This window comes from Sinocyclocheilus anshuiensis, unplaced genomic scaffold (assembly GCF_001515605.1).
Source record: "Sinocyclocheilus anshuiensis isolate Anshui unplaced genomic scaffold, SAMN03320099.WGS_v1.1 scaffold160, whole genome shotgun sequence".
Taxonomy (NCBI): domain Eukaryota; kingdom Metazoa; phylum Chordata; class Actinopteri; order Cypriniformes; family Cyprinidae; genus Sinocyclocheilus; species Sinocyclocheilus anshuiensis.
Genome location: NW_015554119.1, coordinates 964,332 through 990,159, shown reverse-complemented (window position 1 = coordinate 990,159; position 25,828 = coordinate 964,332). Strand labels below are relative to the sequence as shown.

General features: G+C 42.9%; 1 protein-coding gene across 4 annotated transcripts in view; it reads left to right on the top strand.

Annotated features, from left to right (window-relative positions):
• Window positions 1-24,492, top strand: part of LOC107669983 (zinc finger protein 40-like) — a 59,292-nt gene extending 34,800 nt beyond the window's left edge. For 3 of the 4 annotated variants that reach the window (XM_016462421.1, XM_016462422.1, XM_016462420.1), the window contains 6 exons: window positions 14,354-20,064; window positions 20,200-20,336; window positions 20,427-20,602; window positions 21,244-21,345; window positions 22,142-22,686; window positions 22,939-24,492. In XM_016462421.1, the coding sequence (XP_016317907.1) occupies window positions 14,354-20,064; window positions 20,200-20,336; window positions 20,427-20,602; window positions 21,244-21,345; window positions 22,142-22,686; window positions 22,939-24,096 (7,829 nt within the window). In that variant the 3' untranslated portion in view covers window positions 24,097-24,492. Of the gene's footprint in view, window positions 1-14,353; window positions 20,065-20,199; window positions 20,337-20,426; window positions 20,603-21,243; window positions 21,346-22,141; window positions 22,849-22,938 lie in introns of all 4 variants that reach the window. The other variant, XM_016462423.1, reaches the window with a different exon arrangement.
• The last annotated feature ends 1,336 nt before the right edge of the window (window positions 24,493-25,828 follow it).

Sequence of the window (25,828 nt, the reverse complement as noted above, 5' to 3'; positions counted from 1 at the left end):
TATATATATATATATATATATATATATATATACACATAATATATAATATAAAATAATATATTTTAATAATATAAAATATAAAGTATTAAAAACTATAGTGCATAGATACATCCGTAGATGCGCTGGGACACAATCATCAGTGATGTTTCCTGAGATCATTGGGTGTTTCGGGTCTTTCAACATCAGACACCCTCCCTCAGGCGACCCAGCTGGGGTTGATCAGGCCCAAACTTGTGTCCCAGCAGCGCTAACCCACTCCTCGGACCTTTTAATCCAAATCCACCTCGATGCTCTTTCTGCGGCTTCTGTGGTAGACTTAATAGCTCTCCTCTTTGCAGTTCCTGTGATGCCGAGCAGGGTGAAGCTCTTACACAAGGAGCGGGCGGCAACGCCTCTGCACCCCACCTCAATGGGTTCACAGCATGCCCTCCAGCCCCTCCTCCGGCACTCCTCTATGAGCTCCCGATACTTAAGCCGCTTGCACTCATTGGCCTCTTCCATACGGTCCTCCCAAGGGACTGTCAGTTCCAGCAAGAGAACCTGCTTAGACGAAGCAGATGTCAGCACCATGTCTGGTCTTAAACAGGTCGATGTTACAAAATCTGGGAACTTGAGCTGCTTACCCAAGTCAACCCGCAGTTCCCAGTCTGGTGCTGATGAGAGCAAGCTGGCTGCTGGTGTTATCTGCGATCGTGACTGCTCTCCAGCCTTTACAAAAGCAATTCTCCTCTGGCTGCGGACATGTTTATTATTGGCCACTGCGATGGAAATGGCCTCTGCCACAGACTTCAGGACTTGGTCGTGTCGCCAGCGATAGCGACCCTCTCCAAGGGCTGATGGGCAGCTACTCAGAATGTGCTCCAGGGTCCATCTCCCGGGGCAGCGAGGACAAGTTGGAACATCACTCTTGCCCCAGACATACAGGTTAACCGGGCTGGGGAGCACATCATAGACAGCTTGAATCATGAACTTAATACGCTGTGGCTCTGACTTCCAGATGTCATTCCAAATCAGTTTCTTCTCCACCGTTCCCACAAGCACTCTGTGTCTCAGTCGGCCCTCCGCCATCTCTAGCCCCTCTTTCACTCTCCACTTCCTACCTGTCCGCACCTCAATGCCCGCTGACGCCACTCTGGAGTCTCTGGAGCCTCGGTAAACCAGTGCCTCTCTTATGCGAGAGACCTTGACCTCCTCCTCCAGACTGCTGATAGGAAGCTGGAGCTTATTGCTCCTGCCATAAAGTGCTGCACTAGTAAGGCTTCGTGGCAGACACAGCCATCTCCGGAGGCAGCAGCTGATTTTCCTCTCCAGAGTCTCTAATGTTGACATTGTCACCTCGTATACCAACAAGGGCCAAAGAATATGGGGCAAAATGCCATGCTGGTATAACCATGCCTTGAACCTACCAGGTAGGCCAGATTTGTCCACTGCCGACAACCAAGCTTCAAGCCTCTTGATAGTTGTTTGGACTGACTCTGTATCTTTAAGGCTACAGTCAAAAACCTTGCCGAGGCTAGTAACAGGTTTCTCAGTGAAAGATGGTATTAATACGCCATACACAGCGAAGCGAAACGTATCCACCACTTTCCCTCTCTTCAGGACCATTGACCTAGATTTTGTTGGTTTAAAGCTCATTCTAGCCCAGCGGTGGCGAACTCCGGTCCTGGAGAGCCGCAGCCCTGCAGAGTTCAGCTCCAACCCTAATTAAAACTCACCTGCCTGTAGCTTTCTAGTAACCCTTCAGACCTTGATTAGCTTGTTCAGGTGTGTTTGATTAGGGTTGAAGCAAAACTCTGCAGGGCTGCGGCTCTCCAGGACTGACGTTCGCCACCCCTGTTCTAGCCCAAGAAATGAGCTTTACCAGGCTCTGAAGGATCCACATGCACCCAGGCACTGATGTAGTAGTGACTGTCAGGTCGTCCATGAAGGCTCTGATGGGGGGCTGCCGGGTTCCAGACTTGGACAGGGGGCCTCTGCACTCCACCTCAGTGGCCTTCACCAACATATTCATGGCAAGGGCGAAAAGGATCACAGAGATTGTACAGCCAGTTATGATCCCTTTCTCGAGCCGGTGCCAGTTCGATGTTATGCTCCCTGATGTAACTCTCAGCCTGAAGTTCCCATAGTAATCCAGGATGAGGTTGTTGATTTTACGGGGTATGTGGTGTCGATCTAGGGTGGTCTTAACCAGCTTGTGGGGCATCGACCCATATGCATTGGCAAGGTCCAACCAAAGCACTGATATGTCTCCATTTCCCTCTCGTGCCTCCCAGATCAGTTGTGTGACCACTCCTGTATGTTCCAGACACCCTGGCACTCCGGGAATACCACCCTTCTGTACTGATGTATCAATGTACCTGTTCTTCAGTAGGAAGTCTGTCATCCTTCTGGCTAGGACGCTAAAGAAGATCTTACTCTCCACTCTTAGGAGTGAGATAGATCGAAACTGCTCCAGCTTAGCTGAATTCTCCTCCTTGGGGATCCAGACTCCCTCTGCCTGCCTCCACTGTTCTGCGATGGTCCCTCTACGCCAAACCACTCTGAGTAACTTCCAAAGGATTTGGCGCAGCCCTTGGCAGCGCTTATACACCTTATAGGGTATTTGACTGTGCCCTGGAGTAGAACTGGCTCTGGCTGCTGTCACCACCTCCTGAACTTCCTTCCAGGTGGGTTCTGAGATGTTAAACTCCACTATGGGTGCTGGTACATCTAGGAGAGTTGTATGCAGTCCTAGCTCTTGCTCTCTGTCTGGATCGCTCAGGGTGTTGTGCAGGAAGTGATCTACCTCTTCCTTAGAGCAGTCCAGACGCCTGCTGCGCTTCTCCCCCAATAGCCGCTTCGTAAAGCCAATGGGGTCGGCTAAAAAGGAGGTTCGCCTCCTAGCTCTCTCAATCCTACGTCTCCTGTGCCATTCAGCCCTTCGCAGGGTCAATAGCTTCTTCCAGCATGGTATATACTGTGATGGTATATCGAAGCTCAGCGAGAGGTGGCTTCTCCTCTTCAGCTGCTGCCTTAAACTGCTTCGTCAGAATCCGCAGCGCTTTCCGAAATTGCTGGATCTTATCTGCCCTGCAATTCTTGGTGTAGATAGGCTTGCTGGACTTTGGCTCCCCGACGCCAAACCTCTCAATCGCAAAGCTTGTAATGATGAAAGTCAGGTTCTGGAGTCGTCCTTCTATGCCTCCCTTAGCTGTTGCATTGATGATTCTAGATGTATCCTCATCAAACTGTTGCCACAGCTTGTGCTGCTTTGCTGGAGGCCATTTAATTTGGTGTTGCTGGGCTACTCTGCTTGGAGTTGGACTGCTGGGCACTTAGAGGTTCTGGGCACTGTGGGATACTTCCGGGCCGGGCTCCTCCTGTGTCTCACCAGGCATTGATCCTGTGCGCTGTGCTACCATCTCCTGCACCAAACATTTCATCCGGGCCTGATGTATTTTTAGGCCCCTCTCGTTCTTACAGACCTTGCCGCAAATGCAACTACTTATCATAGTCGATAATCCATTTTCCGAAGTCGTCATCATTAGATCCGTCCTGATGGGGTTCTCATCCCCCCCCCCTCTCGGTCACCCCTGGGGGTATTTCTCAGTGGCTTGATCTGTAGCTTGCTTGGGTGCTTCCTTACGGAAGCTGCAGGTTGGGCTGCTACCCCTTCCTGCCCCTGGGGCCGTCTCTCCGGGCTGTCACTGTCTCTCCAGTTGTCACCAAACTGTTCTTGGTTGTCACCCAGCCTGTTCCTGGGAGTCACTGGGCAGGCCAGTTAAACAGTGCATAGATACATCCGTAGATGTGCTGGGACACAATCATCAGTGATGTTTCCTATATATTATATTTTTTTATTTTTTTTAGGTCGGTAAGATTTTTTAATGTTTTTGAAAGATGTTTCTTAATATCACCAAGGCTATGTTTTGATCAAAAATACAGTAAAACTGTAAAATTGTGAAATGTTATTACTATTTAAAAGAACTCTTTTTTTTTTTTTTTTTTTTAATATATCCTGCAGTGCAAAGCTGAATTTTCAGCATCATTACTCCAGTCTTCAGCGTCCCATGATCCTTCAGAAATCATTCTAATATGCTGATTTGCTGCTCAAGAAACATTTCTTATTATCATTAAAACAGTTGCTGCTTAATATTTTGCTGGTAACCATAATACTTTTTTTCAGGATTATTTGAATAAAAAGTTCAAAAGAACAGCATTTATTTTAAATGGAAATCTTTTGTAACATTATAAAAGCCTTTACTGTCACTTTTGTTCAATTTAATGTACCCTTGCTGAATAAAAGTATTATTATTTTTTATTTTATTAATATATATATTTTTTTTTAAATTAGAGCCTACTGACTAGGCTTGCTGCGGTCTGTTATCGGTATCACTTGGTGTTCGGCCATACACCGAATACATTACTTGCCCACTGCAGTACTGCCCCTACTGTCGTTTTGCTTTTTATAGAAATAAAAACCATTTAGGTCAGTTGGACAACGGACGCTACAATTGTAGACTGAAAGTGTCTGCTCTGCTCCATACAGCGCACGCTGAATAGCCACAGCACAGTGCAGAAGAGGTCAGATTTCTCTCATCACGTAAAGAGACTGAGAGAGGCGCTTTCAGCAAAAGCGCTTCAGGTGTACACTAGCATGAAGGTGCGCAGGGCAAAAATTACGAGGAAACGATAGCGGATGGCGGATTTTGTAAAAGTAAAGTAAAAGGCCGGTTTAAATAAACCAGAGAAGGTGAACATGTTGGTTTTCTTGGCAAAAAAAAAAAACATGCAAGCACTGTTTGAAATGTAGTTTTCATTTTGTTTTCATTTTGAAAAGCCTGTTGTCTTTGCTGTTTACCTGACGTTACGCTACGGATGCTTTTTTATTTATTTGATTCCACAGTGTTTGCTAAACTTTCTGTAATTTATTATTTAACATATAATACAGACTGTGGTGTATGCCATGCCTCGTCATCTTCGTTTTTGTTAATAAACGTTATATAAGCTAGTTTAATTGTACTGTTTTATTGTTTGGTGTGCTTTTCATTAAGAATAATAATGAATCCATCTTTCAATCATTCGGTTTAGTCTTAGAAAGTGAAAGGTGTAAAGATGTAAGCAATAGACAATTATATTTTCTTGTAAAATGTGACACCAAGATCGCGAAATTAGTGTTTTTACGACACGTCATCAATCAAGAAGTCGGCCATATTGGTGGCACTGAACGTAAACAATGCCATTGAACGGAACGGAACTCGCAAATTTAGCTGATTATTGCTGCTGAAAATGGTCAATTATTGTCATGTTTTGGGCTTTACTAATCGGTTGGACCGGGAAAAACATATGGAGTACTATAGACTGCCAAAAGTTATAACAAATCAAGGAGAAGAGTGCAAAAAAACAGAGGAAAGACGTGAAAGTGAAAGTTGTGACATTTGCCAAGTATGGAAACCCGTACTCAGAATTTGTGCTCTGCATTTAACCCATCCAAGTGCACACACACAGCAGTGAGTAGTGAAGACACACCTGGAGCAGTGGACAGCCACTTGCTTCAATGCCCGGAGCAAAGAGAGCGCTGTACATTCACTTCCCCACCTACAGCTCCTGCCGGTACTGAGACTTGATCCTGCGACCTTCGGCTTGCAAGTCTGACGCTCTAACCATTAGGCCACAACTGCCAAAGGAGCCAGCCCGTATGGATCTTTACCACCTATTAACATCAGTTTGTCAAAATATTGCACCCTTTCCTGCTTACTAAGTCCTTCTCTATATAATTTAGCAGCTTCCACACGTATTTTCTGTGGTTTAGACATTATAAATTAGTAGAACAACGTCTTCAGTAGTACATTAACTGTGCAATCCATGCTGTTGTTTACATCCGAGTATCTCCAATATGGCCGCACATCCGGGTAACTGACCAAACCGTGACATAGGTGCAGACACTCTATTATAAAGTGAAAGCATCCAAAGCCCCGCCTCCCCGGTGTTACCGGTAATACCGGTTTTGTTGCAAGTCAAGTCAAGTCAAGTTTAAGTCAAGTTTATTTGTACAGAGCTTTTCACGATACAAATCATTGCAAAGCAACTTTACAGCAAATTAAGTTTCTACAATATTTAGTGGTAGCTTATCAGTGGTGACTGTCAATTAATGTACATATGGCAGAAATGTACGGAAAAATCTATTTAAGACGTAATAAAACAGACGATGAACACTATTAACAGCAATTATTATATGATGCAATCAAACTTATAGCAAAATGTGGTAGTTCTGTATGTTGTTTCAGGATTGGCATCATCTGAGGTCCTCTGAAGTCTATATACCGGTGTGAAAATTTCCACACCCTCACATCTCTATTATTGACCCAAACTTTTGAATGGTATTGTACATGATTTTAAACCGTCCTTGTCCCATAGACTTACATTATAAGCGTGATAGAGTCAATTTTCTGTGGTGAGCTCAACTTCTATTCAGCCTTTTCCAGCTCCATCATTTGTGAATATTCATTGATTTATGAGGTTATTTTTTAGTATTTATTGAGAAAATGTAGGAAGCTCATGTGTGGCTCTGCATTTGAAAGAGTTTCTCTTCAAGTCGCTCTCATTCTTTGTGATTCCAGCCGTTTCTTTATTTTCATGCATTATTAAGAGCGGCCGCGGGCTCACAGTAGTGCGCCTTATCAGTAATGCGCCATTCTCTGCCGCTTACTCTAGAAACATCTAACAAACTCTATAGACGTTCCTAAAAGTACTGCTGTTCTCAGACGAGAAACACCTAGAAGGACAAAAAAAGGTTTTTGGAGCCTCCTCAGAACTCTTCCAGTTTTAAGGATCTTTGCTTCTGCCATTTGAGGATTTTGTGAAGATGAAACTATTCGGAGCACTGCAGAACTCGATGTTGTATGTCTTGCGCTCATGCTTGTCTTATCTCGACTCTCAACAGGGGAGTCAGGGAATTAGAGAAGGAGAGATTACTCATTTCAAGAGAAAGATGAGAGGAAGTTTGGACAGCAAGTGATGATGCAGCTAATGAAGACAGAGTGTTGTGTAATGCAGTCTGAGATGGGAGGTTACTGAGTCTACTTCTGGTAAGCAGCTCCCTTGTTTGTCTCCTGCGTGCTGATTGGTGGCTTCAGGCTCATCAGAGTTTCCTGTAAGTAAATCTTGGAAGCCCTGTGAACTCTTGTGATGGTCTTTTCTCAGAACACAAAACTTCCTCACCAGTCCAAAAATTGATTGAACATTTACAGTTCAGTGTTTAGAAACTTGGCCCATCCACTCATGGTAAGGTGATACAAAAGATTAAAAGCAGTAGTTAGTAAAATGTGAGAATGGTTATGCAAAAATTGTTTTTATTTTTTTTTTATGTTTTTGAAAAAAAGTATTTTTATGCTCACCAAAGACAAAATACAGTAAAACAGTAATATTGTGAAATAATATGGCAATTTAAAATACCTGTATTCTATTTTTAGCATATTTTAAAATGTAAATAATATGATTAATTGCTCAAAGAACAGCATTTATTTTAAATAGATATGTATTTTAATATTATATATATTTCCTTGCTGTCACTTTTGATCAATTTAATGCATCCTTGCTGAAAAAAATCATAAAAAAATGTGATATGACCCTTTTAAATGTTGCAAGAGAGCAAGAGGTCACTGTGCATGTAATCAAAAGGCTTTTCCGAGTGCAGTTTTGAAACAAGTAGATTTGAAATGGCAAATAGCTCATAAATGTTCTAGGCGGATGTTATTTCAGTCCCGCTGCAAAATTCAAGGGTGTACATTGCAAAATTGATCCAAGTGTGGTTGTGTGTGGAAACCCTTCAGCAATCGTGTCGTTTTTGTCTCCATTTCTCCCAGCGGAACAGCATGGGATTGCTGGATTCAGGGGAATCCTGGAGTGAATTCCACGGAAGTGTGTGCATCGAGTAGTTGCATGCTTTTATATTAGTTTCTAAAGAAGAAGTATTTATGTGTGTGCAAAGTGGCAAGATAAAAGACGTGCAAAGGAAGTGCTAAGTTCACTACATTCTTGCAGATTTTTCCTCCTGAACAGCGTGGTTCTTTTGTTCTTTCTGTTTTTGTGGATGTGGTGGTGTGTTACTGCATGCATGACAGGAGACATATAGGTTGCATAAGATGCTTTAGTCATGTGATTCCCACAGATTGATATAAAAGCAGAGATGCTGTCTGATTTAATCAGATCTGGGGTAGACGTACAAATTCTGTTGAGTGTTTGGACAGTTCACTCTGATTTAGTGATCCACTGTTCCCTAAATTAGATTCCCTAATATTAGATTGTGGGCTGTTTTTTTTTCTTTGGTGTGTGTTAGTGTGTGAGACAGGCTGGTTTACAGGCACTCAACCTCTGTATGCCATAACATGTCCTACACTATCAGGCAAATTACTTTATCCTGCTCTGTTATTTGTCAAAACACGTGGTGTGGAAAACTGACAGCAGTGTTATACTGCGGCCTCTAATGATTTACACGTTACACACTGAAGAGCTGGATGTTGTGAACTGTTGGGTCCGTTTTTTCTTGAGTCCTGTGTATCCTGTTTGTTACATATTTATAGCCTATGTATATTTTAATAATTAGTATTGAACAAAAGGTGTCTTCTTTCTCTTTCCACCCAATCAGATTGGGACTAGTGGATTTTGCCAGCTCTTGCCATTTTTGTTGCATTATGCATCAGAAGGCCAATGAACAGTCTGAGGCTGAGACTATTTTTTCTAATGACCCTGCTCTTTAGGACAGGTACACTCAGTCCAGCTCCCATTTAAATTTGTTTATGTGAAAAAGTGCTACCCACTCATGTACTGATATTTATACCCACATGCTGCTCATGCTGCCACGGCTATTAAAACCAGAGCTCTGATCACATTATATTTCCATTAGCCTCTATGTCGTTAGTGCACATACACTAACATCTAATGAAGTCTCCCGGACCAATCGAGATGACCAATGTGTGTTCCTTCAAGGAAGAAAGCCATTTCAGAATTCCTTGTTGTCCTGGCAGCATTAATCAGGGGAAATTTCAGCCTGTTTTATTGTCCTCCTTTGCCATCTTTGTGCAGCAGCTCTGTTTTCCAAATCTTCTCGCTAAGTGTTCCACTGAATCTGAGGTTTGGAGTTGGTGTGGTCACTGGTTTGGAAGGAAAATCTTGTGTGTTGGGGGAAAGAAAGTGTGTGGGAGAGAATGATGGATGAAGAGAAAAAGATCTGGTGAAGAACTGAAAGTGGACCAACTGCTGCCCATCTTCTGTGGTTTGGCCGATATGCCATTCAGTAATAGTTGGATGTCATTTCATTTGATAGCAATTGGTCTACAGTCCAGGGATTTCCTCACAAAACACTAGATCCACCACATCTACAGATCTGCTATGATTTAAGAACACTATCAGAGTGGAAAAGAGGAAGGGAAAATCTCTAGAGGAGATTATTTGCATTGGGTTCATGACTAGCAACTTTCTGAAGTGTTTCTGTTCTTCTTTCACTCTTAATTTTGTCATGAGGTTCCTTTCCTGTCAGGTCATCAGACTGCAATGTGTTTGACATTTTGTTCATTGCTTGGTATCAATTTTGCTGTTGTGTTGTGTAGCCCTGCCCACAGTGGAATCTCATTGGTCCAAAATCTCACTCCACTTTGCTTTATATTAAACACCACAAACATTCTTATTGGCTGAGATTGTGATGTGTCATGCAACATTTGCTTTTTTATTGTGAACAGACAAATTACTTGTCACTGGAAAGTTTTCCTGGTTTGTAGAAGTTGAAACCAAGCGTAATTATCTTTGGTAATGATTTTCCTACTGTATGCAAAGAAACTTTCGTTTGAGGCCACTTTGCATTCACTTAGTCCACAGTTAAGGAAGCAACACCTGCAACCACTCTCTTTTGCTTCAACCAGAATATTTTGATTTCTGATTTACTGGCTTTGAGTTCTTCCATCTCAGGTGGAGTTCTCGAACACCATCTCGTCCAAGGAATTCTGGGATAGGGTTGGACGGAAGAGATCCTATTTGTGGTTCATTACGTAACATTGTTATATGATCCCTCATTTATTGGCGCACATATGATCCATTGTTTGCTCCAAACGATTGAGGGTAGGACCGGTAAATCTAGATGTGTGGTTAGACCAAGCGGTTCAAGCCCTTATTCATCTGTGGTGACTTGGCATCTAGAAATCCCCCAGATGATGGTGCAGAATGTGATGGTGTTATAATTGGCGATGAATGAGATGCAGTGCTGCTTGAGGCAGTTAAGTGGTAAGAGAACGAGTGAGGAGTGATGTGATGCAATGGAAGAGAATAGAGTGGGAATGAGAGGGTCTTAACCTTAGGGCTTAGGGAAAGGGAAAGATTAGCAAAAATTGGGTTATGTATAAATTTATTGGGTTATATAACAAAAGGGTGGAAGAGCTAATCAAGGGTGAGCCTCAGTCACTGGGCACCCCCTCACAACTCCACCCTGTTTTGCTTGCAGTGAAGAGTCTTTCCCGTTATAGTGTCTGGTAGTCTCTTAGTGACCACGGCATTTTTCCAAACAGCAAGCGAGGATTCTTTCTGAAACTGCTTTGGTTCTCGCTTCACAGTGAGGCGTTGTTTTCAAAGCAAACTAGTGTTTGCTAATGCCTTGTAATGGGGGTTTGTGGTTGAAACACACCACACCAATCTCTTCTGCTTTTCAGTGCTTTTTTGTATTTGTGTATGCAGTGGGTGGGTGTGTATGTGTGTGCGACTTAAGGTAGTGAAAGGAGATGATTGCTTCTCATTCCCCATATTTTAGAGCACATGTACATACAAACACACACAATACTGACTGCTCTTATATAATAATAAGTAATTGCATTCTAATATTGTATATTCTCAGTGTGCATATCCCTCCCACATTGCAAGGCAGAAGATTTTCTGTGTTGAATCCAGGGCAAATTCTGGAATATTGTTTCAAACATACCTTCATTCAGCTTCCCAAAGCAAACACCATTTGCTTGTACTGGACTGTATCTGTGACCAGGTTCTCTGGTCTGCCAGAGTGCTGCTTTCGAAGGTGCATTGTATGTCCTGGGGGTTTCCAGGAGTTACAGCACTTCTGTTTGCCTTCACCTGTGGCCACCGCATTTAGCTCTGCTGCACTTGCAGTCTGTGAATAAACTTGCCACACGGTACATCTTTGGCTTAATCAAAAAATGCAGGAGCAGCCATTTAAAAGCCACGTTTCATACATGAAAAAACAGCATAGATGTTGCATAATAGGTTAGAATGGGAACGTGTTGTAGATTATGTAAAAGCAAAGAAAAACTCTGAATAAGCTGTTACAGTATTTGTTTATATGAGAAAATGGCACTATGATACTGCTGTGGAATTTTTTGAAGCACCTTGTACAATGTAAATAAATGTAATCCTTTGTTACCATAATACAATAGTATGACCATATTCATCTACAATGGTAGCATGAAGGATTCATTTTGCATATGTTCAGTTTATTCTGGCCCTATTTTTCTTAGTGCTCATGTTGGGATAGATTACATCAGAATGCAACTGGTTTAAGAAACGTGTAAACAACTTCTCAAAATACAGCAGGCAGTGATGTCACCAGTCCATCTCCATGTTAATCCTGAATCCGTTAAAGGCAGTTAATTAGCTCAGAGCTTGTGGATGTCCTCACATCCTCTTTCTACATTCCCTAGAAATGTAAGGACGTTTGTCTGTTGATCACTGACTTACTAAGGTTACAAAGAGAATAAAGTTAGATTGAAGTATTGGTGAAATCCTAACAGGCTTTTTGAATTTCTGGGGAATTCCTAAGGCATCCAGGAAATTATGACTTTGTAGTTCTAATACTAACCACTTCTCTCCACCAACCATGCCAAGCAAAGTAGAGAAGGGAAACCCTAATAAGTGCAGGGTTGCCACAGATGTTCAGGCTTGGTTACGTGTTTTGTAACTACTTGGCATCAGGCACACAAAGAGCCTTCAGTATAACTTTAAGACCACAGAGAGTCCAAACATGGCAAATGCGGTAAACTCTGCCAAACGATGAGTAATTGTGAACAAGATTCAGTTGTGTATACACTTTGCCATGTTTCCTTTTCCAAATTAAGAGCGATTTGTTTTCTGCTAGATGTTGACTTAGGTGCTCAGGTCTTACTGCTCAGAGTATCTGGACCGCATTCAATCCAGGGACAGATTTAATTAATTCACACAAGCTTATTCATCCATATAAACACCTACACGCAAATTATTTCTTATTGTCTTTCTCTGCCAATTGACTGAGAGCTTGTAAAAGAATAGAACAAGGTAAGGCTCATCCTAACTAACACAATTGCAGTATTGAATGAGATGTAGGAGAGCAAGTTAGGCAAGGTTTGGAGAGAGAGAGTGAGAGAGGGATGGTGACAGAGGGTTGAGAAACAGAGAGTGGGTTTTGTACATAATGATGCGTGGGCCTCAGTAGCAGCTCAGGAGATCTTCTAGATTCCAAAACAGTCTTGTCTATGTGCTAGCTGTCAGAGGCACTGGTGCAGCTTATAGTGAACTGGGTTTGCTAAGAAGAGGATTATTTTATTTTGATTGTAAATTTAAGTACTTTGTCCACACTACAATTCATCAAAACTCGTTGCTTAGGTATGTTTCGGTTTGTTAGCAGGATATTAGCAAGATTTTTGCTGTTGTTGACTTCTCTGAATTATCTTTTTGTCTGAATTTTGGGTCATTTGTGCTGTTAAACGTAGAGTTAATGTTGATGTTTAGGTGTTGTAGAAAGTGCAATCTATGGTTTGATTTTGTTTTGCTTATGAACTTTGCATGATGAAAATATTTTTGCTAAAAGGGGAGGAAATGAAAGCAGAAAAGAACAGACATGTTTGTTTTGAAGATTGTTTGGGAAATGCATGGGCAATTTGTGTTTAAAGATTACATAAACATTGACTACAATCTGTAGTCGAGCACACTAATAAAGATTTGTTTCATTTTTAGGTTTTTGGGCTTTTTCTGTGCTTTATGTCTGAGATATACATTCTGTGTTATTGTGCACTACACTGAATTGCACTGTCAAAAATAAAACATCATGTAATTACTGTAATATGTCAATAATTAATTGCTCAGACGTCAGTTGTCAGTTGTTTCGGTTAAAGGGGTCATATGATGCTGCTAAAAAGAACAGTATTTTGTGTATTTGGTGTAATGAAATGTGTTTATGCGGTTTAAGGTTCAAAAAACACATTATTTTACACATACTGTACATTATTGTTTCTCCTCTATACCCCGCCTTTCTGAAACGCGTCGATTTTTACAAAGCTCATCGGTCTGAAAATGTTCTGGAACAGTGTTGTAAATACAACTTAACCACTGATTTCTAGTCGTGTCCATTTTTGGAAGGCCAAACAAAGTAGTTTCGCTTTCACAACGAAATAGCGTCACACACCATGGCCTACAGTGAGCAGAGGCCGGGGGCTAAAGTGAGGAACGGTGGGAGGGTTAGAGTGAGCAGAGGCGGGTGGGCTTGAGAACGCCGCGGCCGGCGATTTCGACGGAGCGTCTGGAAGGACATGTGACGACTCCAGGCTGGACTCCGCTTCATCCACGGTGAAAGCCACCAGCGACCAGCACGGATCAGCTCCAGGCATGACGAAGCAGATATCGTCCTCTTTTGGAAGACGAAAGCAGATATCGTCCTCTTTTGGAAGGCCAAACAAAGTAGTTTCGCTTTCACAACGAAGCACACAGTGTCTTCAGGACATGGCGGCGGCGGCAACAACAAAACTACAGCGAGAATAAAAGTTACGCCTTCTTTCTTTGCGTGAACATTTGGGCGGCGTTATGCAAATCTTCCCACAGAGCGACGTAGGTATGTTGGGGTGTGTTAGAACGAGCTGTTTTAGGTAGGCGTGGCTGACTCTTAAATTTTATAAAGAATATCTCTTTGAATTTGAGACTCTAGTCTTTGCAACTTTACAGATCTTCTTTATGCACCAAGAGCTTGTAACGCTCCAAAGAGAAAGGAAAAATTGAAATCGCATCATATGACCCCTTTAACATTCTTGTTATAATAAAAATTTTAAGAATAATGTAATCAAGGACATGGTTTATTCTAAGTTTTCTAAATTCAAAAACTGCATGTAATTTAATTAAGTTTAAACATTATTCAAAAATGTGTATTTAACCTTTAAAAATCTTTTTGATCAATTGTGTAATACCAGGGATTTTTTTTTTGAGTAATCTTGTGGTTGGTCATAAAAATTAATTTATTTAAATAATTTTAATTTAATACTTAATTGATATTGATCTGAAAAAATAAATCTATTGGACAATGTTGAAAGTTTTTTGGATTATTCATTACAATTTTTCTTTCTTTTTTTTCCTGCAGACATAAATGAAAGTACTGGCAGAAACTCTGAAAGCATCAAAGGATTGAAGAGGAAAAAAGTTGTGGCACAAAACCAGCTAAAGAAAATACCCAAATCACCTGTCAAAAAGCAATCACAGACCAAGAAATCAATTTCTCCAAACATCTCTTCTTCATCCAAGGAAGACACACCCTCCTCTTCTTTTTCAAGCAGTCCATCGCATGGATTGCCTGAACCTCAAGATGCTGAAGATGCACCACAGGATGCATCTGCATCTAGAGCAGTAAAAGTGGAACACAAGGAGTCATCTACCTTAGAGCCACAGGCTCTCAGTCACAAAAGTGCTGCAGAGGAACTTTGTGCAGCAGGGCCTGTGCAGGCAGAAAGCTGGTGTGACAACGGCAGCAACAAAAACGCATCTCCCTCTCACACAAGTGCTCCCCTTGAGGTACTGCTCAAGGCTATGGAGCCAGATTTCAATACACTGACAGAAAGAAAGAACATCAGTCCAATAGGTCATCTTGGAAAATCAGTTTCCATTCCTGTCACTTATTCAGACTATGCCGTGACTATGCCTGCTGTAAATTTCAATGTCCAGTCACAACCCACATTTGTGCCACCATTCAACGCAGCCAAACAGTTCTACAGCAGTGTGGCATCTCCAGGGCAACACACAACACAACAGTATGTGAAGATGTCAGGAAATCGTCAGCAGGACAAACCAGGATTCCAGAAAAGCTATAATGTGGGTCCTTCACTTACCTTGACACACGCACCTGTTCCGTTTAGATCAGGTGGCTTCCCTCAGAGCCAGCCCCCTGTTGTTCAAACATGCCAGTCTTTGTCAGCCACAGTACCCAACTCAATTCAAGTCCCTGTCACACCAGGTTTCAACCCTGTTCAGATGACAAATGTGGTCAACTTCAGTGCAAGCCAGGTATCTGACATCTCTGCAAAAGATCAAAAACAAAAAAAACAAGGGAAGTATGTCTGTGAATACTGTAAAAGAGCTTGTGCTAAACCAAGTGTGCTTCTAAAACACATACGGTCCCACACAGGAGAGAGACCTTACCCATGTGTGACATGTGGTTTTTCATTTAAGACAAAGAGCAACTTATACAAGCATAAGAAGTCTCATGCACATGCCATCAAACTGGGTCTGGTAAAAGACTCCAGAAGTGGATCCCTCTCTCAAGAATCGGACAAAGGCCTGGCCACACATTCTGATGTGGAGGAAAGCGGGGACAGTGATGAGGAAGGTAGTGCAGCTGACTTAGACCCGGATTCTTCACAAAGCAGCCTAACAGCATTGTCTGAGAGCAGTCTGCTGAGTGCAGGCATGGCACCAGGAAGCCAAGGAGAATCAGAGCATTCGCTGGTGTTTGAAACTCTGAAACCACTGGTTACTCAGAGAGGTTGTGAGCCAAAGGTCACTGCTGCTCTCCCTAAAGTGGTTGTCCACCCTGTAAATGTTTCGCCTTTGCGTGCAGACAGCCCAAGAGTTACAGATTTGGCACCTGAACATGCCACAGCCCAGAGGCAAAGGGATTTCCAGACAGCAAACATACGGTCCAATGTTATGGTTCTGTCCTCACTGAAAGAAATGGATTGCACAAGTCCTCTACAAGATTCAGTTAGTGAAGATGAAGATCAGCATTGTAAATCACCACTAGGAGGCAGCCATGCCCAGCTACAAAGGCAACAAGCAACTGATTACTCTCAACAGTCACAAGGCAAGTGTCTGCTAAGTCCTCGGAGTCTTGGAAGCACGGACTCTGGCTACTTTTCACGTTCTGAGAGTGCAGATCAAGCTATGAGTCCGCCAAGTCCTTTTGTTAAGATAACTCCACCAGCAGAAAATGACATTACAAAAGCCCTACAAATTCCCCCTTCCTCAGTTGTGGCAACTGTCATGCATGTAGCACCTGTCGAAAGGCCTCGAGTTTCTTCAGGACAAATGCGTCCTCCATTAGAAACCAAAGCTCTATCTCTTGAGGAGCGTATCTCAAAGCTGATCTCAGACAATGAGGCTGTTGTGGATGACAAACAACTAGACAGTGTCAAACCCAGACGGACTTCCCTTTCCCGAAGGGGTAGCATTGACTCCCCTAAATCCTACATATTTAAAGACTCTTTTCAATTTGATTTAAAACCACCAGTAAGAAGATCTAGTTCCAACTCAGACATACCGAAATCTCCATTCACTCCGACAGACAAATCCAAGCCAGTATTCCTTCTTTCTGTACCACCACAGTATCCAGCTATCGACTGTTTACCAATTACAAGAAGTAATTCGATGCCTACAACACATGGTCAGTCAGCTCTCTTCCCCAATGTAACACCTCAGCCTCACCCACTTAGGATCTGTCATTCATTTGATGACAAGATTAGTTCACTAAATGATGATGTGTTCTCTTCAGCTCCCTCTACTCCCAATCCTGCTGTACATCCTCGTACACTAGTGAGACAAATAGCAGTTGAGGATTTGTCCACAAATGATGGTCACGTTCTTATCTCTGTTCATTCCATGGATGAGAGCCATCATGGACCAAGTATTACACATGAACTACGAAGTAAGTCTTTTGAGCATGCAACAGAAAGAAACCGAAAACCCCAGCAAAACAAAGGGACAATGTACGAATGTGAGACTTGTCGCAACCGTTACAGAAAACTGGAAAATTTTGAAAATCACAAGAAGTTTTATTGTTCTGAACTGCATGGTCCAAAAAACAAGCCTATGCATGCCAGAGAGATTGAGACAGAAGTTTTCAGACGTGGAATTCAGCAGCCCCTTTTAAACAGAAACGCAGTAATTACCGGCATTGTAGAGCAACCACTCACGGTAAGAAAAAGAAGGAAAATTAAAAGTGTTGGAGATGACGATGACCAGTCTCCAACTGAGACCACTCCTCCATGTTCAAGAAGTTTTGACTCCTGCCAGACCTCTACAGGTTTGATAGGGCGACCTTATTCTCAACATACCCAGTCCTTAAGTAACACTGCTATTTTAGGACAAATACAAATCATTGGCAGAGCTTCAGAACCACAGGAGTCAAGGCTATCTCCAATAAGAGAGGCTCAGATCAGCACACCAAATAAAGAAAGAGGAGACCTCCAGAGACAAGGAAGTGGAACTTCAGTCATTCGACATACCAACTCCCTCAGCCGTCCAAATTCTTTTGAAACATCTGAGTCCATTGACAGGTCATCTCCAGTTGATCCTGTGGAAAAGGAGGTAAAGAGCACAGTAAAATGCCATTCAGAGGCTGCAGTGAGTTTATCTTCACAAAGTTACCATGACAGAATGTCTACACCTAAATGTGTCAGCCAAGGAATGGAACCTCATGGTAAGCAAACCTTTACCATTGCTAGTGATGGCACACCTGTACAGCAATCACGGCTTGTGCGGCAGAACAACATTCAAGTTCCTGAAATCTTAGTAACAGAGGAACCAGACAGAGATCATGAAACTCCAGTTGTAGAATCAACAGAGAAACCAACAGAAACATTCAACTGGCCTCAGAGGAGTGAGAGTCTGTCTAAACTGCCAACAGAAAAACTTCCCCCAAAGAAAAAGCGTATAAGACTTGCTCAAATGGAACACTCTTCTGGTGAATCCAGCTTTGAGTCTAGTCTCTCTCGTAGCCTCAGTAGAGATAGTAGCTTGTCAAGGTGCTCTAGTATTTCAGCCTCTTTTGACCGAGATGATCCACCAAGATCTGACAGCCCATCAAGGTCTGATAGTGTTGGGAAGCCACCAGAAACTCAAGGGATCCCTGTAGCAAACAACACTCTTGGAGTGCCAGGCATGATGAGACGCGCTACCTCAGAACAAATCAGCTCCACTCAGTCATCATTGGAAATTTCTTGTGACTACCGTAGCAAATCCTTTGATTGCAGCAGCATGTCACCCAGCAGGCCTTTGTCACCAATGCAGACTGCCCTGCCAAAAATTACACAAAGTCCTCCAACTACCCAGGTGCCTCTCATTGAACGAAGAAGGGGGCCTCTGGTACGTCAAATGTCCTTGAAGATTGCACCAGACCCTCAATTGTCAGTTAAACAGACTCCCCCCATCCAAAGAGTCCCCTTCACTAACGAATGCTCTGGGTCCCAACCTAGATCAATAAATCTGAACACATCTACACTTGTTCAGTCTTTTGTTCTACATTCTGGAGAGGCCCCGCAACCGAAAAATGAGCAAGTGGTTCAAAGCATCAACCTTGGAAGCCAAACCCAACAACCCCAAGTTCATGGTCTTCCACATCCATGGCATCAGACCTCAAGGGTTGTGGCATGCCGTGTGCAACCTCTGGTCCAAATGGTGGCTGGTCAGACAGACGTTCAGAAGAGCTCTGATGAAAAAAATAAGAAGAGCTTTATACCTAAATACCAAATGAATTGCCCTGTACTAAAAACAGGCCAGACATATTTAGCAGGTGTACAAGGCACACAGATCACTTTGCCAGTGATAACTATACCAATTGCTAATGAAATTAAAGTCTCTCAGTCAAATGATGGAATGCAAAATGTCTATGTAGCACAACCAGGTTATCAGGCTGCAATCAATAAGCCCCCAATTGTACTGCCTGCTGGTTCGCAAGTTGATACAGCATCTCATATAACACCAGTATCTACACCTGTACCACAGATTCTAATCACCCATGAGCACACCCTAGCACCTGCTTCTGCGGTTTCCAAGGTCAGCTTCACTACGGTGCATGTTGTGAACAGTGATTCAAAGATTGGACCAGAAATTCAAGCTCATTGGCAACCTAGGTCTGTTGCTATACCGATGAAAAACAACATGAAATCTACTGACCAAAACCAAACCACTGAGCAAAGCATCCTGTCTCTTGGTTCACTGCATTGTACACAAAAACTGGCATCTGCAAATTTATGCCCCCAAGAGTCTACTGCCTCAAGCAAGCGCATGCTCTCTCCTGCCAACAGCCTGGACATTGCTATGGAAAAGACACAGAAACGGGCTAAAGATGAACACGGAGCTGCATGTCTCACTGATGGTAGATCTCTAAACTACCTGAACTCCAAGATGTCAGAAATGACCAGGCAGAGGAAGCTAATGCTGGTTAGACAGGTTTGCACCACAGAGCCAGTGGACAGCCCAATTGAGACTGATGCCCCAGAACAATTGCCAGAGACGGCAGAAGCTGACAAGGACACCCAGACACCAGTATCTCAGACAACAACTGAGTTCAGTGAAGACGAGATGGAGAGCAGAACACCTACCACAACACCTGCTACATGTTCTTCACCCAGAGTTCAAAGCTATGTCATGCCAGAGAATTCCACTCTGAAGCCACAAGAGAAACCTGAGGAGCAGCGTTGGCCTCCATCCAAATCTCCCCTGAGGCCTTCATCATTTCAGGGACAAGTGAAGTTAGCTTCTTCTGTGTCTGTTGTCAACACCAGAGACAGTCATCGCCTGTCTTTCCCTAGTCTGAAAACAGCTACAACCTTCACCTGGTGTTTTCTCATGAAAAGGAAACCCCTCCACATTCAACAGGAAGACCAGAGGATCTCTGCCTACTCTGCATGGGTAGTAAACCCCACCAATCCCAATCCATTGGGGCTTCCCACAAAAGTGGTCATGTCCTTGTTTGACTCCAAACAGACATCCAAGAAAATACACTACACCCAAGCAAAAACAACAACTTTGAAATCTGACATCTTGACCTACTCTGGGAACCTGAAGGACATCTTGCCAAAAGTATGAGCATTTTCATTCGACTGATGCTGCTTTAACAGTTAGCTTGAATGTACTGTTTGCTATTTTACATTTTAATGCATTTATTATGGTACATGCATGATTGACAAATTCTTCTTGTATTTTGTATTGTTTCAGGTTTTGATTCAGCAAAGATCTGTGCCAACTGAGAATAGTGGAAAAAGAAAACCAGAGACTCAACCAATTAATCAAACAGAGTCAGACAGAGACTCTTCCAAATCTGAACCCCAACGAGTGAAGATCTTTGATGGAGGGTTTGTAAATTTTAACATTGATCTTATCCCACTTCCCAATTATTTAACAGGAAATTGTGTTTTGATGTGCTCTTTGTGGTATATTTTCAGTTACAAGTCGAATGAGGAGTATGTGTACGTTAGGGGGCGTGGAAGAGGGAAATACATCTGTGAGGAATGTGGAATCCGCTGCAAGAAACCTAGCATGCTGCGGAAACACATCCGTACTCATTCGGACATCCGTCCATTTCATTGTACACACTGCAACTTCTCTTTCAAGACCAAAGGTGGGTTCAGTCCCAAACACTGATTTGAAAGCTGTGATGCTTAAATTTTGTTTTCTTACTGAATTGGTAATTATTGAAAAGTTATTTTTGCCTGTTACAAATAATGAGCAGAATTAATACAAATTGTTAAAAATATTAAACAGGATAAAAAAGATGGTAAAAAAATGAATTTTAATCCAGAAATTTTTTTTATCCAAAAAGCACCTCTGGTTTTTGTCTTCCATCATATATGACCAACTCATACACTTGCATAAGGACAAATTTAAACATGTTTATTTGGTTCATTTTCTAAATGAAATGTGTCAGGATTTGAGAACAGTTAGGTAATTTAGATCATTCTTAGGGATGGTTGGAAATTATTTCTGTACAAAGTGTTTTCTTCTTACCTGCTTTTTTTTGAAGACGGTGCCTGTTCTCTTAAAAAAGCCTGTATGATTCATCACAGTTGAACTTCCCACGCTGCACTGCAGAACAGCACACAGTGTCAGACCAGCCCACGTTCCTTTAAGAACTTCTTTATCAGTTACTCACCCATTACATAGAACTAGTGCTTGGGAATATGTCATGCTTATGTAAACCACTCCCATGCCCTGCATCCGCCTCCCACCTGAGTGACCTCTTTGTTCCCTTTATCCACACAGGGAACCTAACCAAGCACATGAAGTCCAAAGCCCACAGCAAGAAGTGCATGGAAATGGGAGTTGCTGTGGGTTTTATTGAGGACCAGGACCCAGAAGACTCAGGTAGAAGACTCTTATGCATTTTCGGGAATATCAACCTTAACCAGACATTGAATAGGGGAGTTTATTTCATGAGGACCAATGCATAACCAACCAACTTCAGAAAGCACAAACTATAGTTTTGTTTACACCATTACATATTAATTTTTTAACAACAGAATCAACCTGGCCATTAATAGGCTTACTAATAATAGCACCATCTGTTAAATGTGGATTGTCCCTGGCTATCTTCTGTTGCAGTGGTGATCAATGGCAATGCCATAGTCTAATTAGAGATTCTAAATGCAGTCTTTTTCCTTGTTAACTCTTGGTGCATGTGGGCGGCATACACAGCGTTTACTGTGAGGAAATTGCTGCATCTAATTTTAGCAGGAAAGAGAGAGAGAGGGAAGCTGTGAGCTTTCTCTGGTCTCAGTTACTGAGAGCATATTTGTTTTCCTCTCACACAGTTCCACACAAGCTGTCAAGCACAGGCTGCATTTGTGGTCTGAGGTGTTAATGTCTTCCCTATCTAATGTGATGGGTGTTTCTAGACCATCTATTTTTTGCTATGCAGTAGATGTAAAATCTATAACTCAGAAAAGTGTAAGCTGTTGAAAAACCAAACACTACTTAAAGATTCAATTTAAATCTGTCATCTTTGGGTTACATTATTTAGGTCACACTAGGATTGTGAAAATTTCTTAGGAGAATTTTCATAGTAGAACTTTGTAGCTCTTCAAAGTAGCTACAATTAACTATGCTATATTATACGATTCTTCCTGCTCTTTTTGTTCATTAAGTTGTTTTTACCCCTAAGGTGATCGAGAAAGAGCAGGAAGTTCTGACAGACAGGACTCAGATGGTGATGACTCTGATGGCCCAGACGACGAAGATAATGACGGAGAAGAAGAAGATGAGGAGGACAGCCAGGCAGAGTCTGGCCTCTCTGCAACACCATCTGTTACTGCAAGCCCACAGCATCTTCCTGCTAACCAGGCTGACGTGGCTCCTAGCGTTTTGCTGGCTAAGATGTCCATCAGCCCGAATCAAACCCCAGCTCCCCAAACTCAGCCTCCTCAAGCTTCAGACTCCCAGACCTCAGAGACAGAGCCTGTGGCTATGACAAGTCCAGTTTCGTTGGTTAAACAGATGTCAATTTCTGCATCCTGCTCCAGCCCTGGCCCTAGTCCCACCTTTTTCACATCCTACCCTGCCCCTGCCTCAGAATCCCACACCTCTGATACTGACTCCGTACACATGATGAGCCCAGTGTCACCTTGCAGGCAGATGTCCATCGACTACCCCGACTTTGATGTTCCCCCTAGTCCCCCAGTGCCAGGCAAGGGTGGCAAACTTGGCCAGGTGAGATCCTTGTCCTCACAGTCATTGTCTTTCCCATCATGCATCCCTCCCTCTCTACATGTACACCTCACCCCATACCAGTACCCGACACCATATGCATTCCAATGTCTTGAGTCTTGCATGCCTGGCACATCAGCAAAACTGCTTTGAATGCATGAAAAGGTGAATAGAATTTGAATGTAGTCACTGACTGCTATTTTTGTGTTGTTTGGCAGTGTTGATAAAAGTATTCATAACATTGTTCTTTAACAGGAAGGAGTGTCAAGCACCAAATCCCAGCCTGCAAGTGAGTGCAATGCTAACGTCGACCGTGGTACTCAGACCTCTTCCTACCCTCTTCAGGGACCTTTGCAATTTCCAAATGCAGATCTGATCCATGAGCCCAGAGTGGAAGCCACTACTCATCTCTTCAGCCACCTGCCATTGCACTCCCAACAGCCCCCTCGTTCCCCGTACAGCATGGTACCTGTGGGTGGCATCCAGCTTGTTCCCACCGGTTTGGCTGCTTACGCCACATTTGTACCTATTCAGGCTGGGCCAGTCCAGCTAACCATCCCAGCACTCAGCGTGATCCACAGGCAGACCGGAAACCTCCTCCCAGCACCCAACACCTCGCCCCGGCCAGAGGGTTCCCCAACCCAGCCGCTGGTAGTTCAGGAACCAGTCAGTAGTGTACTGCCTTGTTTCCCTCTGGGCCAAGTGGCAGGGCTTCAGACACTTGGTGCTCCCCAAACTGCCCTGCAGCCTGTGGGTTTGGAGACCTTGAGCGTGGTGGGTTTAGCCAACTCCACCCAGCTGGTGCCTCAACAGAGTCTGCCATTAAATGCCACCCTAGGCGTACAAGTGTTGGCAGCTAGCCCTGCCCCTCAGTGCAGCACTGCTTCCCCAGCACAAATCCCTGGCCTGCAGATCCTCAACATTGCCCTGCCAGCCCTTATACCATCCCTTAGCCCCCTCTCAGCTCTCAGCCCACTTCTTGCAGCCCAGGACATGTCACGTAGCCCTGAGGGTGTAGCATCTGTACTTCCACCAGCACAGGTTGCAGAATCACCACCAGCACCTATTTCTTCAGCCAGTCCTCCAACAGCCAATCCAGGAGATGTTCCTACAAATGCAAAGCCATCCACAGAGTCAAAGCAGGTCTCTCAAAACAGCCCTAGCACTAGATCTATGGACACATGGGGTGCAAAAAAGACTACAGCCATGGTGGACAAACCGAACACACCACCACAACCTCCTTCGCCCTCCTCCCCCTCATCCTTTGATGAGAGAGGCTGCGATGTTGCACACAAGGCAACCGCAGGTGGGGCTAGTGAAGTGAAACAGCAACTTGTCTCTAGACAACCAGTGACTGATGACTACAATGAAGCCTCCAGCGATGATGAGGATAGACTTGTCATAGCTACCTGAGAATCCCAATAAAAGCTCTTTCTTTTCTGCCTATGAATTTCTCTTTCTCTTTCCACCTTTCTTTTTTTTTTTTTTTTACTTTGTCACTTTGTAAAACTAAAACACTTCAGGAGATATGCAGCTCTGCAAACCTTCTCTAAAAGCACATTTTCTGACAGTCATATTGTATGTGAAATCATAAATGATGACCAATTATTTTATTTTATACTTTTTGTCAGCACCCGTTTTTCTTTTCTTTTTGTACATGTTGTATAGACAATTGTGCCTTTTGGAGTTTCTCGTTTAGAAACCTGTATATAATATCTTATAAATCTAGTAGTTACCTATTTGGAAGTTAAGTTGATATGGAAGTAAAAGAAGAATGGAGGTCAGTTGTTTTATTTTTTAAATGTTTTCTTTTTGAAAAGTTTTATGTCTATCGTAATTTGATGGGGGAAATTAATGTTGTACAGATATATAAACATTTCTATGGCTTTTGGGGGGCAGTGTTCTTGTGCACAGATGTTGTGGTCAAGTATTTATTATATTCCACCTGGTGCCCATTTTGAACTCCATAAGACCATAGGTATGAGTAAAATGGTGGCTTTACATTTGCTGTATCTATACTATCAACAGTATCAGTAAAACCTTGTTTACAAGTGCAGAAATGCCTCTGAAGTCTCCTTTTTCAAGTGGTGTAATTAGCTATCTGATTTGTCTTTTTTTCTCCTTTAATCAACCCTGTAGAAAGGGTTATTCCCGGGGCTTTCCAAGACACTAGAATTATTCAGCAGTTCAAATCACTAATGAGGAGCTTGGAGAGGTCAGCAAATGACGTCACCAATCAGCTCCTTTACGAGGTTTTATTGACTGCGACACTGTCCTTGTCTCAAGAGGCTTGGAGCAAAAGCTCTCATTACAGCCCCAGAATGACTCATTCAATTGAGAGTATTTGCTGCCTGCCTCTGCAGTCCACCAAGACTATGACTCAATAACACTACCTGCTGGACGGGTCGTGTTATTGCATGCAGAGTAGAGGAGTACAGGCTATGAGTACAGGGCACATCATGCAAGAAGGTGGGGTGGGGGAGGATGTTGCTTAGTTACCCAGCCCACAGAAGAGCATGAGAGTGGGTGAGACTCTGGAAACAGCTCTGAACATTCAGTCGATCCAAACCTGGTGAATTTAGTCAAAGTGAGAGTAGAACATTAAAAATCACTAGTGAACACGAAACTATTCTGCATCCAATGGAAACGACATTCCTAGATTTGACCATAATGTAGATGTGTATGACTTTCAAACTTTCCACCTCATTCTAAATAAATCCTTTTTTCTGTCATTGGTCAATGCCAATGCATGTTTGCATCAGTTCTATTCTGTAGAGAAAAATGAAAAAAGTTTCATCGTTAGGACCTGTATATACAGGCGAGGCTTAGCCTTTTTCTATGAGTGCGATGTCAGAATATTTGAAAAATATTACTGCAGTCATGCCACCCTCGCCCGAGGAGAGCTACACTGAAAAACAACTGCATATTTCCATAATTGTCCTTAATGCAGCATCCATATTCACCTGATCTTAATAGATTGCGTTTATTGTTGTCCTAATTCTCTGTCTTAGAATGAACAAGCAAGAACAGGCTGCACGTATGGAATCTTCGCACTGTAATATTTAATACGTTTTTGGAGCGGGTGGAGGGTAGCCAATTGTGAGCGTCAACTGGCCTGAGTTTCCATTAACAGGGTTTTCCATTG